The sequence below is a fragment of the Mobula hypostoma genome, chromosome 4, assembly GCF_963921235.1.
Source record: "Mobula hypostoma chromosome 4, sMobHyp1.1, whole genome shotgun sequence".
In the NCBI taxonomy this organism is placed as follows: domain Eukaryota; kingdom Metazoa; phylum Chordata; class Chondrichthyes; order Myliobatiformes; family Myliobatidae; genus Mobula; species Mobula hypostoma.
Genome location: NC_086100.1, coordinates 109985176 through 110000025, shown reverse-complemented (window position 1 = coordinate 110000025; position 14850 = coordinate 109985176). Strand labels below are relative to the sequence as shown.

Sequence of the window (14850 nt, the reverse complement as noted above, 5' to 3'; positions counted from 1 at the left end):
AATGAATTCAAAATTGTATCAAGAGATTTTACAGGAGAATGTCAGGGTAGCAGTCTGTCGTCTGAAGCTTAATAGAAATTGGATAATGCAACAAGACAATGACTCAAAAGACAAGAGTAAATCAACAACAGTGGTTTTAAAAAAAAAAGAAAATCTGTGTTCTGGAATGTCCGAGTCAAAGTGCTGATCTTAATCCTATAGAAATGTTGTGGAAGGACCTGAAGCAAGCAGATCATGCAAGGAAGCTCATCGACATCCCAGAGTTGGGCCAGCTTTGTAAGGAGGAATGGCCTAAAATTCCTCCAAGCTGTTGTGCAGGACTGACCAACAGTTATCAGAAATGTTTAGTTGAAGTTATTGCTGTACAAGGGGGTCAGACCAGTTACTGAACATAGAACACAGAAATCCACAGTACATTTCAGACCCTTCAACCACAGTGTTGTGTCGACCATGTAACCTACAAAGATTCCTACCTTAACACAAAGGTTCACATACTTTTTCCAACAAATACATGTTATAGTAGATAATTTTCCTCAATAAATAAATGAACAAGCCTTTTTTTTGTGTTATTGATTTAATTGGGTTCTCTTTACCTATTGTTAGGACTTGCATGAAGATCTGATCACATTTTTTAAGTTGTATTTATCCAGAAATAGAGAAACTTCTACAGGATTCTCAAACTTTCCAGCACCACTGTAATAGTCTGATTGCCCCAACAGGCAAGCCAAACAGACCACATGCATTACAGTTAGTTTCATGTATATTTTTCACCTGCTTAAAAAATACCTAAAAATAGAACTTCATGTGTATTTTGTGCACTAATTTGTGCGGCACATTACACCAATACTGAATCTAAACTTGGGAAAGAGTGTGAAATTGTGCCATCCCTGAGACTGCAACAGAGATAGAGTTTGCTCCAATTTAACAGCTTTAAGATCTGAGAAGCGAAGGTGGGGCTAACTGCCTGGAATTAAGACCATAAGATATAGGAGCAAAATTAGGAAAATTTGGCCCATCAAGTCTGCTCCACCATTTCATCATGGCTGATGTATCATCCCCCTCATCTTATTTTCCTGCCTTCTCCCTGTAACCTTTGACACCCTGATTAACCAAGAACCTAACAAACCTCTGTCCTAAACATACCTAGTGACTTAGCGTGTGTAGCCATCTGTGTTGCAATGAACTCCAGGGATTCACCATCCTCTGGCTAAAGAAATAAAAAAAAACCCTGCCCCCTGAGATCCCATTTTAATTGTTCCTCTCACCTTAAACCTAAGGCCTCAAGTTTCAGACTCCCCTACTCTGGAGACTCTACTATCTGCCCTATCTAAACCCCTTACAAATTTGTAAGCCTATCCAATTTTTCCTTTTAACCTAAACCCTCCAGTCCAGGCAGCAATCTTTTCTGCACCTTCTCTAGTCTAACCCTGTACTGTGCGACCAGAACTACACACTATTCCAAGTGCAGCTGAACCAATAACTTGCACTCTGTAACATGAAGTCCCAACTCCTGTACCCAGTGCCTTGGCTGGTGAAGGCAAGCTTATCGTTGCCCTTCTTCACCACTCCGTCGTCTGTACCCCGAGGTCTCAGTGTTCAACAACACTTCCCAGTTCACTGTGTACATCTTACTGTGCACTTGCCTAAGTTAGATTCCATCAGTAGCAGGGCAGTGATAGGGGATTCCATAATGTGTCTCTTTTATGTTCACAGAAGAGACACCCAGATGGTATGTTGCCTCCCAGGTGCCAGGGTCAGATGTCTCAGGTCGTCTGCACAGCATTCTTAGGAACAGCCGGAGGTCACGGTACATATTGCAGCCAGTGACATGGGTAGGAAAGGGGAGGCGGTCCTGAAGAGAGAATATAGGGAGTGGGGCAGAAAGCTGAAAAGCAGGACCTCCTGGGTAGTAATCCCTGGATTGCTGCCTGTGCTGTGTGTCAGTGAGGGTAAGAACAAGATGATTTGGTTGGCAAATGCATAGTTGACAAGCTGGTGCAGGGGGTGGGGTTTCAGATTTGTGGATCATTGGCCCCTCTTCTGGGGAAACGTGTGACCTGTACAAAAAGGAGAGGTTACGGGGGACCAATTATGTTGCGGGCAGGTTTGCTAGAGCTGTTGGGGAGGATTTAAACTAATTTGGCAAGGGGATGGGAACCAGAGTGATAGAGCTGAGGTTGGGCAGTTGGTATACATCCGGATGCAGGGAGACTGTGAGGAAGGATGTGCAGATGAAAGGGCAAAACTGCAGTGGGAAGAGTTAAAGTATATAGGCGGCCAAAAGCAGAAACGGTGATGGATACTGCACTAAAGGTGTTGTATTTGAATTGCACACACTGTACAGAATGAGGTAGATGATCTTGTGCCATAGTTGGAGATTGGCAGATATGATGTTGTGGGCATCTCCGAGTCATAACAGAAAGACAGTCATGGTTGGGAGCTTAACATTGAAGGATACATATTGCGTCAGAAGACAGACAGCTAGGCAGAGGGGATGGGGTGGCTCTGATGGTAAAAAGAAGTTCAATCCTTACAAAGAGATGGCATAGGATTGGAAAATGTAGAATCCTTGGGGGTAAAGCTAAGAAACTGCAGGAGTAAAAAGATCCCGATGGGTGTTACGTACAGGCCTCCGGAAGGCAACCGGGATGGGGTCTACAAATTAAAACGGGAGATTAAAAAGGCACTGTTACAATAGTCATGGAGGATTTCAATATGCAGGTACATCGGGGAAATCAGGTTGCTGTTGAATCCCAAGAGAGGGAATTTGTATAATGCCTAAGAGATGACTCCTTAAATTGCCAGTGGAGGGATAAAGGTGGAAACAGTGGCATTGTTCAAAAGACATTTGGAAGGTACAGTCCATGCAGAGGATATAGGCCAAGTGAAAGCAAATGGATTAGCTGAAATAGGCATCGGAGAGTCAGAATAGATGAGTTAGGCCTAAAGGCCTGTTTTCCGTTCTGCATAACTCTATTAATCTATGAAAGTAATTAAAGCATGAAGTTAATCAAAGACATAACATTGGTGTAGATGTCACAGTATTTTTCCCAGAGTCGGGGAGGAGTACTTATTTTAAAGTGGATCACTGTAATAAGTGAGGAGGCCTAATTACTGTGATAGGCTTTCAGCATGAAGTTGGTAAAAATGGGTGCAAAACGCCTTTTGTATGTTCTTGATGAGTCAGTGCAAGAAGGGATATGGGGAGAAGGGAGGCGATTGGGACTGAGAGGGAAATGGATCAGCCGTGATGAAATGGTGTGGCAGACTCGATGGGCCAAATGGCCTAATTCTGCTCCTATATCTATGGTCTATATGCATGTTAGGCATGAAAGGAAGCGTTCATGGCTCCAATTTCTATGCAGTGGATTTTAGGCTCTTTGTTTTCCTGCATTGCAAAGCATTCAGAAGATAAAATCATTATTTAGAATAGCTTCATTTCTGTTCTGGTTACACTGTACCTCATTATTTTTTTGTCTTTCTTTTTCTCCTTGAAGTATTATTGGAGCTGTGCGCACTGGAGCTTACATGGTGTACATCCTGACAACCAGCGGCCTGAAGCAGTCGGTGTGTGATCAAGGTTTCTACAATGGGCCCATCAGCAAATTTTGGGCATATGCATTTGTGTTGAGCAAAGCACCTGAGCTAGGTGAGTAAGGAAGATGATTTATTTTTTGCTGAATGCTGTGAGCTAGTAATAGTGAAAATTCTAGTTTGTGGAAATAATGCCACTGGTGTTTTTTTATTCTAAGTGTTTGAAATGGTTATGTGTTTCTGATAGAACAATGGAAACAAAAGGGTGTGTATCTTCGGTAAAATTTGACTTTATGCCAGATTCTGTTTTAAGCCTATTTTAAGGGACAATATAATTCTAGCATGTCATTTAATAGGACAATCTAAAGCCCTGCCTATAGTCATTCCTCTTTTGGTTTCAGTGTCTTTCCAGACTGGGAAATTTCTTTCTGCTCAGAGAAATTTGTGCTCAGCATGATGATAGTATCATTACTGGCATCTGCTGCGTGTTCTCACCAACCACCCTGATCCCACAGTACCCCTCACTCTCTCCTGCTGGATGTGATGGGAAATGCTTTCTTCCCGTATATTGACTGTGCTGTTCTCCTCAGAGGGAGGTGAGGGAGATGGTCAGTGTGAGGCAGTCAGTGAGCACACGGAGAAGCTGGTGCCAGTTACCAGCAATGTGTGCACTCACTGTGCTGGCCAGGGCAAGTCCTGAACCCCATGCCTCTTGAAAGTTAATACAGGGAGAAGCTTCATTTTGACAGAGTGGAGGGGCAAAGGAGAAGCAGCGTAGGCTTAGAGGCACAGTTGTAAAGGGTGTGCAGGGACAGGTATGTGCATCCATCATTGGAATGGCAGATGTTGAGTGCACATAGAACAGTAACAGACCCTAAGTCAGTAATCAAATGGCCGACTAATCCCCTCGGCCAACACAATATCCCACATCCTTCCATTTTCCCCACATTCATGTGCCAATCCACACCTCTCTCAAATGTATGTGCCTCTACCATGGCCCCCAGCTAGCGCACTCCATGCATTCACCACTCTGTGTACTCAATAAGAAGGACGCACTGGTGTCAGATAGATATGTCAGTTTTACCAGAATAGCGCCAGGTCTGAGGAATTTTGGCTGCAAGGTGAACGGATAAACAAGCTCATTGCGGAAAAAGGTTGATAGCTGACTTTATGGAGCTGCACAAGGTTGTGATGAATCTGGTAGATTTGGAGAACTTGTTCTTACTAATCTGTTTCAAGGATGGAAAAAAATGGTTTGAAGGGAAGAAGGCACAGGATACAAGAGAAGTCCTCATTACATAGGGTTGTGGTGATCTGTAACGCTGATGGTAAGAGGGGAATAGAAGAGGTGTCATTCAACATGTTCAAAAGAAAATTGGATAGTGGAGAGGGTAATTTACAAAGTCACAGAGAAAGAATAGAATGGGGTTGAGCCATTTTGAACATGAGAAAATCTGTTGCTGCTGGAAATCCAGAGCAGCACACAAAATGCTGGAGGAACTCAGCAGGTCAGGCAGTATCTAGGAAAAGAGTAAACAGTCAATGTTTCAGGCTGAGACTCTTCTTCAGGACTGGAAAAGAAGGGGGGAAGTCAGAATAAGAAGGGAGGAAGGGAAGTATAAGGTAGCAGGTTATAGGTGAAACCGGGAGAGAGGAGGGTGTGAGGTAAAGAGCTGGGAAGTTGATTGGTGAAAGAGATAAAGAGTGAGTGAAGGGGGAAATTTGATAGGACAGGGTAGAAGACACATGGAAGAAAAGGAAGGGGAAGAGCACCAGAGGGAGGTGATAGACAGGTAAGGAGATGAGGTGAGAGAGGGAAACGGGAATGGTGAAGGAGGAAGTGGTGGGAAGTTCGAGAAATCGATATTGATGCCATCAGGTTGGTGGCTACCCAGACAGAATATAAGGTGTTGTTCTTCCAACCTGAGTGTGGCCTCAACATAGCAGTAGAGGAGGCCATGGACTGACATGTCAGAATGGGAAGTAGAATTGAAATGGGTGGCCACTGGGCTGCTTTCCATGGTGGACGAAGCGAAGATACTGAGCAAAGTGGTCTCCCAATCTACGTCGGGTCTCACCAATATACAGGAATCAAGATGTTGTATATAATATGTTACATGGTGTGCAACGATTCAATAATTGAATATAGTTTTTTATTAAGTATGTTTAAATATTTTTGTCATAATTTCAGTCCTGATAACTTTTCCCTTCAATTACTATGCTTGCACTTTCATGTGATAGGATGTTCCTGATAGAAACTATCATATCAGTTTAAAATTCTACTTAAATTTAATTATTTTTTTAATGACTGGAAATTTAATATAGGTATACTGCTCCTTTCAGGGAGGTATTTGTGCCATTGCAAACCTGAACAAAAAGTTTTAAACTTCCTGAAGATAGAAAAATTGCAGTATCACTCCACTCTTCAAGGGAGGAAGGCAGAAGAAAGAAAATTATAGGCCACTTAGCATGACTTCAGTGGTCGGGAAGGTGTTAGTGTCCATTATTCAGTTTGATGTTTTGGGGTACTTGGAGGCAGGTAATAAAATAGACCAATGTCAGCATGATTTCCTTAAGGGGAAGGCTTGCCTGATAAATCTGTTAAAATTCTTTGAAGAAATAACAGGCATGATAGATAAAGGAGAGTCAGTAGATGTTGTTTACTTGGATTTCCAGAAGGCTTTTGACAAGGTGCCACACATGAGGCTGCTAAACAGGATAAGAAACCATGGTACTACAGGAAAGACACTAGCATGGATAGAAGATTGGCTGACTGGCTGGCAGGAAGCAAAGTGTCAGAATAAAGGGAGCATTTTAGATAGAAGGTATAAGACATCGTAGCATTATCAGGCCACTTGGCCCATTGGGTTTTGTCTGCCATTCCATTGTGGTTGATTTATTATCACTTACAACCTCTTTCCCTTGCCTTCCCCCTGTACTCTTTGACGCCTGACTAATCATGAACCTATCAACCTCTGCTTTAAATATATGCTAAGACTTCAACTCCTTAGCTGACTTTGACAATGAATTCCACAGATTCACTACCCTCTGGTAAAGAAATTTCTCCTGTTCTCTGCTGTAAATGGACATCCCTCTATTTTGAGGCTATGCCCTCTGGTCCTATAATCCCACCCTATAGGAAACATCCTCTCTCCACAATCAATCAGTCTAGGCCTTTCAGTATTTGAACCAGTCCAATGAGATTTCCCCCTAATTCTTCTAAACTCCAGCGAATACAGACCCAGAACCATCAATCACTCACTCCTCAAACATTAACCCTTCTTTCTCAGAATTATTCTCTTGAACTTTCTGTGGACCCTGGCCATTGCCAGCACATCGTTTCTTAGATAAGGGGCCCAAAACTACTCACAATACTCCCATGTGCAGTCCGACCAGTGCCTGACATCCTTGCTTTTATATTCTAGTCCTCTCAACATGGATGTCAACATTGCATTTGCCTTCCTTACCATGACTCAATTGTAAGTTAACCTTTAGGGAATCCTGCACAAGGACTCCCATGTCCCTTTACACCTCTGATTTTTGAGTTTTCTTCCCATTTAGAAAATAGTCTACACCGTTATTCCTTCTACCCAAGTGCATGACCGTATGCTTCCCTACACTATATTCCATCTGCCTCCTCTTTGCCCATTCATCCAATCTGTCCAAGTCCTTCTGCAGACTACCCAGTTTTTCAACACCACCTTCCCCTTCACCTGTCTTCATATTGTCTGCAAACTTAGCCATAAAGTCATTTCCTCATCAAATTATTGATATATAACATGAAAAGTTAAGCAATAATAATCCCAGCAGAGCACCGCTTGTCACCAGCAGCCAACCAGAATAGGCCCCTTTATTCCCACACTTTGCATCCAGCCAACCTTCTTTCCATGTTAGCATCTTTCTGTAAAACCATGAGCTCTTACCTTATTAAGCACCACGTGTCCAGCACCTTGTCAAAGGCCTTCTGAAAATTGAAGTGAACAACATCTACTGACTCTCCTTTGTCTATCCTGCATGTTATTTCCTTAATGATTTCCAGCAGATTTGTCAGGCAAGATTTCCCTTTGAGGAAACCATGCTGACTTTGGCCTGTTTTATCATATGCTTCCAAGTACCCTTGAAATCTCATCCTTAATGCTGGACCTCCAACATCTTCCCAAGCACTGAAGTCAGGCTAAGTGGCCTAAAATTTCCCTTATTTTGCCTCCCTCCTTTCTTAAAGAGTGGAGTGACAGTAATTTTCCAGTCCTCAGGACCATTCCAAAATCTCGTGAATCTTGAAAGATAATTACTAATGCCTCCACAATCTCTTCGGCTACCTCATTTAGAACCCTGGGATGCTCCTCTAGTCCAGGTGACTTGTCTACCTTCAGACCTTTCAGCTTCCCAAGCACCACCTTCTCCTTAGTAATAACAACTACACTCAATTCTGCCTCTTGACAACTTCTGAATTTCTGGCGTACTGCTAGTGTCTTCCACGATGAAGACTAACGTAAAATACTTACTAAGTTCGTCCTCCATTTCTTTAACCCCATTACTCCCTCTCCAGCATCATTTTCCAGCAATCTGATATCTACTCTTACCTTTCAGATTCTTTATACATCTGGAAAACAAAACTTTTGGTTTTTTTTTTAATATATTATTGGCTAGCTTACCTTCATATTTCATCTCCTCTCTCCTTTACTTGTCCTCTGTTGGCTTTTAGGGAGGGAAGGAGGGAACGTCAGCTCAGACGATGAGAGGCCTGCGTCAGGCATTATCATGCCTTACAAGGTGCAGATTGGAAATCTGTGTGGGGCGCCACTCCTCGCACAGACACTAGAGAAATGTGTGGTTAAGTACCTTGCTCAAGGACACAAACACGTAGCCACAGCTGAGGCTCAAACTATTGACCTTCAGATCACTAGACGAATGCCTTAACCACTTGGCCACCTGCTCTGTTGGCTTTTAAGAGCTTCTCAATACTCTAACTTCCCTGTATTTTTTGCTATATCATATGCCCTCTCTTGCTTTTATGTCTCTTGTCAGCCACAGTTGGCTCATTCTCATTTGTCTATCCTGCACTTTCCAAATTGCCCCCAGTAACTCAAGTCATTGCTATTCTGCCATCATCCGAGCTATTGTCCCCTTCCAATGAACTTTGGTCAGCTCCTCTCATGCCTTCTTAATTTCCTTTTACTCCCCTGTAATACTGATACATCTCCCTCTCAAACTGTAGGGTGAATTCTGTCATATTGTAATCACTGCCTCCTCAGCGTTCCTTTACCTTAAGCTCCCTGATCAAATCTGGTTCATTACACAACACTCTGTCCAGAAATGCCTTTCCCCTGGTGGGCTCAACCACGAGCTGCTCTAAAAAGCCATTTTTTCTTGTTGACTGAAGTGATGTTCCTCAGGGGTTGGTGTTGGGACTGCTTCCTTTCATGTTATATGTCAATGTTTTGAATGACAGAATTAAAGATACCCATTTAGAACAGATGAGGTAGATTTTATTTAGCTAGAGGGTGTTAAATCTGTGGAATTCATTGCCATAGATGGCTGTGCAGGCCAAGTCATTGGTTATATTTAAAGCAAAGGTTGATAAATTCTTGATTAGTAAGGGCATCAAAGATCGTTTGGAAAAGGCAGGAGAATGCGGTTGTGAGGGATAATAAATCAGCCATGATGGAATGGTGGAGCAGACTCGATCGGCTGAATGGCCTAATTCTTCTCCCATGTCCGATGGCCTTGGGTCTTAAATGCATGATATACATTTAGAGATCAGTTCATAAACTTGTCTCACACTTCAATTCTTGATCAACTAGTAGTGGTTGGTCAGAGATTGCAATCTATTCAGAGTGACTGGAGTTCTTATGTAAGAACATGTGTTATTTAAATATGAGATCTGATGTTATTTAAGTATTTAACTTTAAACCTGCACAATGAAGTAACCTATATCTTTTATTACTAAAGTATTTCTCTTTATCTTTCTAGGAGACACAATTTTTATTATACTACGGAAACAGAAGCTCATCTTCCTGCACTGGTACCATCACATCACAGTCCTCCTGTACTCCTGGTACTCCTACAAAGACATGGTGGCTGGAGGAGGGTGGTTTATGACCATGAATTATGGCGTGCATGCTGTCATGTACTCCTATTATGCTTTGCGAGCTGCTGGCTTCCGAGTATCGCGCAAATTTGCCATGTTCATCACTATGACGCAAATTACCCAGATGCTCTTGGGCTGCATTGTTAACTATTTGGTGTATGAGTGGATGCAGCAGGGCCAATGCCCATCTCACATGCACAACATTGTCTGGTCCTCCCTCATGTACCTCAGCTATTTTGTGCTTTTCTGCCAATTTTTTCATGGGGCTTACCTGAGCAGCAGCACCAGGAAAGCACTGAAGGCCACCTAGATCAGAGTGGTGCAAAGTTACAGCTCAGGGGATTAGTCATGTGGCACAGTGACATGTTTCGAGTGCTTCAAAATGACAGCCTATTCTCATTAGGTTGGGTTAACCCGTTGAGCTTCCAATACCTCATTGAGATCATCCTTGGAAGTTTCAAATGCCACCAAGCAAATGAGAAAGTTGTGCGGTGTGAGAGGTTGCATATTGAACTGTTAGGTTTCAGTATTGGTGCTTTGCAATCTGATTTTTTTTAAACTGACAACTGAGGTATGAAAGGAGCTTAAAGGGTTAACTCAATTAGTCTTGAATCAGAAGGTTTTCTGAAGGCCAGCTAGAACAACCAAAAGCTTCAAGAAAAGATTAATGATTTTAAAATCTTAATTTTATGCGTTAATCAGAATCAAATGGTTCTGCACTGAAAATTGCTAGCAACTTCTAGACCATAGAGTCTCTGCCCACTAAAATGTAATATTCTTCCTTTAGAAATACCCACTATGAAACACGTGTATTTTTCAAGGATATTGGTTATATATCGTATGGCCTCTTAAGAACTACCATTTGAACAGCATAGCTGTTCTACTTAGGAGAAATGGTGATTTATCGAAGGACAATAAGGTATTGCATTTTAGAGGTGATGAGATATTCCTAAAAGATTAAAACATTTCTTTCAATGTAATTTCTCAAATAGATTTCCATTCTGAAAATTAATATTAGGCTGTGTGTAATACCTGTGTGAAATTATTTTGCCTTTTTATATTGCTTAAAAAGATATCTAAAAATAAAGGGCAGAGAAATTTCATACAAAATGCATCCACAGATTCAGCTATCATTTGTGCAAAAATACTGATATTTCAAAGTGCATTTTCTTTGCACTTCGTAATTGAGTATAGCGAATATGTCAATCTGGAACATCCACCACTATTTGTCACTTGGCATCTAGGAACAATTTAGACTTCTTTCCTTAACTTCTGGTTTTCATGCTTCTTTTCTATTTTAAGTCACTGAAAATTTCATGGACCGTTGATTCTTTCTCAAACCACACTAGGATTCGATGGGTATTCACTTCTGCCAAACTCATTTGCTTGTGTGGCTCCCTTTCCAACCATTGTTGCCTGTCAAATTGATCTCCGTACCGTTTCAATGATATTCTGTTCCCTCCTCATTCTTGCTAAAGTTTAAACACTCTGAAATATGAGAGCAATGGTTATTTGTGTTAGAGCAAATTAAGCTAAGCAGTTTGAACAGTTGTAATTTAAAAATTAAAACAGTTCGTGGGGTGTCGTATGCACACAGCAGAATCTGGGTTCCACAAAAGTATTTATATAAACCTGTTATGGGGTAATTTTACAGATATTTTTACTTGTATTTTTTGATACTGTGGTCTTATTGATAAATCGTTTGTTGTAAATAAATTAAGGCACGGCAGCTTTGAGAAACAATACTTAACATTTAACCTGCTAACTACAGGGGATGGTGACTTAAAATTATTTGCTATGTCCTGTCATTTTCAGATTAAGAAACTGGCTCCTAAAGATGTTTCTTCCAGAAAAAAAAATCCTATTTTATGCTGTGATGATAAATGAGGTAATTGAAACAGCTAAAACAATGTAACTTGCTGCTCCAGTTATTTAACACTGTATATCCAAGTATGTTTAAGCACAGACAAAGCATCCTCTCAACTAGAACTCTTTGGTTGTTTCCTAAATTACAATGTGTGAACTGCTGTTGCTGAAACAAACAATAAATATTTTTAAATGGGTGTGTAGTAGTTCGCCTCTTTTAATTAGAAAGTTAATTAAATATTCCTTCAAGGATATTATAAAATAAATTGTACTTTTGAATCTGTTGCTTCGTTTTGTATATATATATTTTTTTAAATAATAATCCCTCTCAGGAGAAAAATACTAGTATTGTTGCCAGCTAATTTGGAACATTTTTACACATTGCTGTCTAAGAGGAAGGAATGACTTTGTTTTGTCTGATGAAGTCAGATTTTAACCAGTAGGTTATGGAACCATAAATGTATGGATAATTCCTAGGGTCCAGATAGTATAACTTACCCTCAGTTTGTTTTTGACCTCTGGAACTGATCATGGAAAATTACCCAATCATCATCTCTACCAGTTATTTATCAAACTCTAGAACTTGCGTGAGTGCCTTGGATTTTCTCTGAATTTGCACTTTGGTGCTGCACAAACTTGTATAAACTGATAATGTGGCAAATCTTTTGTACAAGTTATGCCCTTGTGTGCAAGGTGTCTAAATATCCGCAGTCTTGCACAACAAGCCCAGCCAAAAATGCACCTACCTTTTTAACTGGCCCTCGGTTGTGTACAGAACCTCAGGTGAGTGTCCTCCAATTGTGATTGTTCAGATCTCTTCAAAGTGTATTTTTGGGCACAAAATGTCTGATATCTTTACAAATTTTGACCATTTCCAAACCAAAAATGGATTCTCACTGAGACATATAGTTTAATTTTACTACAATTTTATGGTTTATACTTTGCTTCCTTTTCGCAGTTTCGCAAACTTCTGTTTCATATGCATGAATGGTGATTGAATGCATTAATATTTAAAGTTGAAATATGTAAAAGTTAAAGATAAAGGTTAGGTTAGCGTTATTTGTCAAGTGTGTACTGATGCATGCGTTAAAATGTGTAATTTTGTGTCAGTGGCCGACACAGTCTGATATGCAGGAGTGAGGGGCAGACTACAGATGTCACCATGCTTCCAGATGTAATTTGCCTATCGCCACAATAGCAGATACCATCTCACTGGCTCTCCACTCGGCCTTGGAATGAAGTCAGTGACAACTGTACTGTATTCATTCAGGTACAAAAATAATCACTGAATATTGTCAGCCCACCGACTCGGCAATCCTCCACCTCCCTTGACCACACTTTATTGGTTCTCACCACTGCTGCTGCAGTATTTATCATCTTTAAGGTGAGAACTAACAGCAAGTTAAGTGAATAACTTATTTAAAATGTAGCACATATGAAACTCGTAATTATAATTAAAATGAGCTGAACCAATTACTTCTCTTGCCAGCTCCAGGTTTCCCTTTCACTTTTTATTTTTGACAAACCTGTTGAAGGCTCTTGGTAACACTTTCATTCTGGAAGAATCTGCAGATGCTTAGCAAAACTATTTATCTAATATTATACATAATTTGGTTTATTCAACTAATGGCAAAATGAACATCTTTAATAAATATTTTATAGCAGGTAATGTTTTGAAAAGGTCTTGCAATAGGCAGTTATAGCTGCAGGTGGAAAATCAAGGGTGGCTTCCTACAAGAATCTACTTGCAGTGCTATTTGAGAATAGTAACTGCACTTAATAAACTGGAGCAAAAGCGAGTAATGGCCTTTTATCCCAAGGATAATGGGGAATGCTCCTTTTTTATTTTTTATACTAAAATAACTGATAGAATATCCTGTTCAAATGAAAACATTGCTGGGTAGAAGAAAGCCTCTGTGACAATTGAAAACTTTGCTAGCTCCAAATAAATTTGGTGTCACTTGCGTTTTGCCTTAGTAAACATCATCAATTTTAAGATTTTGCAGGTCAAAACCTGTTGAGCACTTGTTTCCTTTAGTCATTTAATTGCCTACTAATTAGATTAATACGTTTGATAATGGAAAACAAGATTGTAAACAGCAACAGAGAAGAGTGATTGCTCTTACTAGTTTTGCATTTCTGTCTTTGGATTTGCTTTTACTCGTTAATTCCCTGACCTTTAATCAAATTAATCTTCTAATTTAGAGTTGTTTTATTCTGATTAAAGGATCACACAAAGACGAATACATTTAAATTGTTGGGTGAATTTTGGCGTTACCTCTATTTTTGCTTACTCAGTGTCTGTGGAGCAATCAAACAAACCTCAAACAAAAACCAGTCAAACAGGGTGGATGTGACAACATAAGAACAGAACTTCTCACAATAATTGTGCAGCCATGTGGATCTAACATTAATTTTGAAAATTATAAGCTTAAAAAATTACTGTGCAGTGCACCTACAGTTTATAATTCATCTTGGAGACTTGTTAAATGTTAGTCTAATCATAGCAATGTGGAGATTTCCTTTTGAAGTTAGCTGTGTTTAAGATTTGTTCTGTTTCTTTGAGAATTTGTTGGTTTTCATAGTCCTGTGTAAAAAGTCACAACAATGATAGGTTCTGTATTTGGGATTGCTTTATTATTGTCGCATGTACCAAAATACAGTGAAAAGCTTGTCTTGCATATTATTCATACATATCAAATCATCGCACAATGCATTGAGCTAGAACAAGGTAAACAATAACAATCCGGAATAAAATGTAACTGTAACTGCAGTGACACTTTTAACTAAAACTGTACGACATGTAGCATTCTCACTGGCTTCCTGGCACAATAGAAACTCAGGGCACTATGGACTGAATTTATCGACGCTGTTGATAATAGAAATGGAGTGAATATTTGTGTTTCGGTAAGTAGGAATAGCATTCATAGGCAGGTGGTAGAAACAATATAGTGGACACACACAGATACGTTGCAGAAACTAATGTGATTGTTGGAGAGTTGCTTTCTTTATTATTTATTGACATTACAGCATGGAATTGCCCCTTCAAGCCACGCCACCCAGCAATCCCCCAATTTAATCCTAGCCTAATCATGGGACAATTTACAGTGACCAATTATGGTACTAACCGGTACGTCTTGAGACTGGAAGGAAACTGGAGCACCCGGAGGAAAAGTCACAGGGAGAATGTGCAAACTCCTTACAGGCAGTAGCAGGGATTGAGCCTGGGTCGCCTGTACTGTAAAGAGTGGTGTGATCTGTTACACTACCATGGGGATTGGGCCTGTACTGTAAAGAGTGGTGTGAACCGTTACACTACCATGGGGATTGGGCCTGTACTGTAAAGAGTGGTGTGAACC

At 40.4% G+C, this 14850-nt stretch overlaps 1 protein-coding gene across 8 annotated transcripts in view; it reads left to right on the top strand.

Annotated features, from left to right (window-relative positions):
- The window catches only part of elovl6 (ELOVL fatty acid elongase 6), a 106956-nt gene extending 95258 nt beyond the window's left edge, over positions 1 to 11698 (top strand). For all 8 annotated transcript variants that reach the window (XM_063046356.1, XM_063046357.1, XM_063046363.1 and 5 more), the window contains 2 exons: positions 3498 to 3649; positions 9508 to 11698. In XM_063046356.1, the coding sequence (XP_062902426.1) occupies positions 3498 to 3649; positions 9508 to 9935 (580 nt within the window). In that variant the 3' untranslated portion in view covers positions 9936 to 11698. The remainder of the gene's footprint in view (positions 1 to 3497; positions 3650 to 9507) is intronic.
- Positions 11699 to 14850: the final 3152 nt, after the last annotated feature.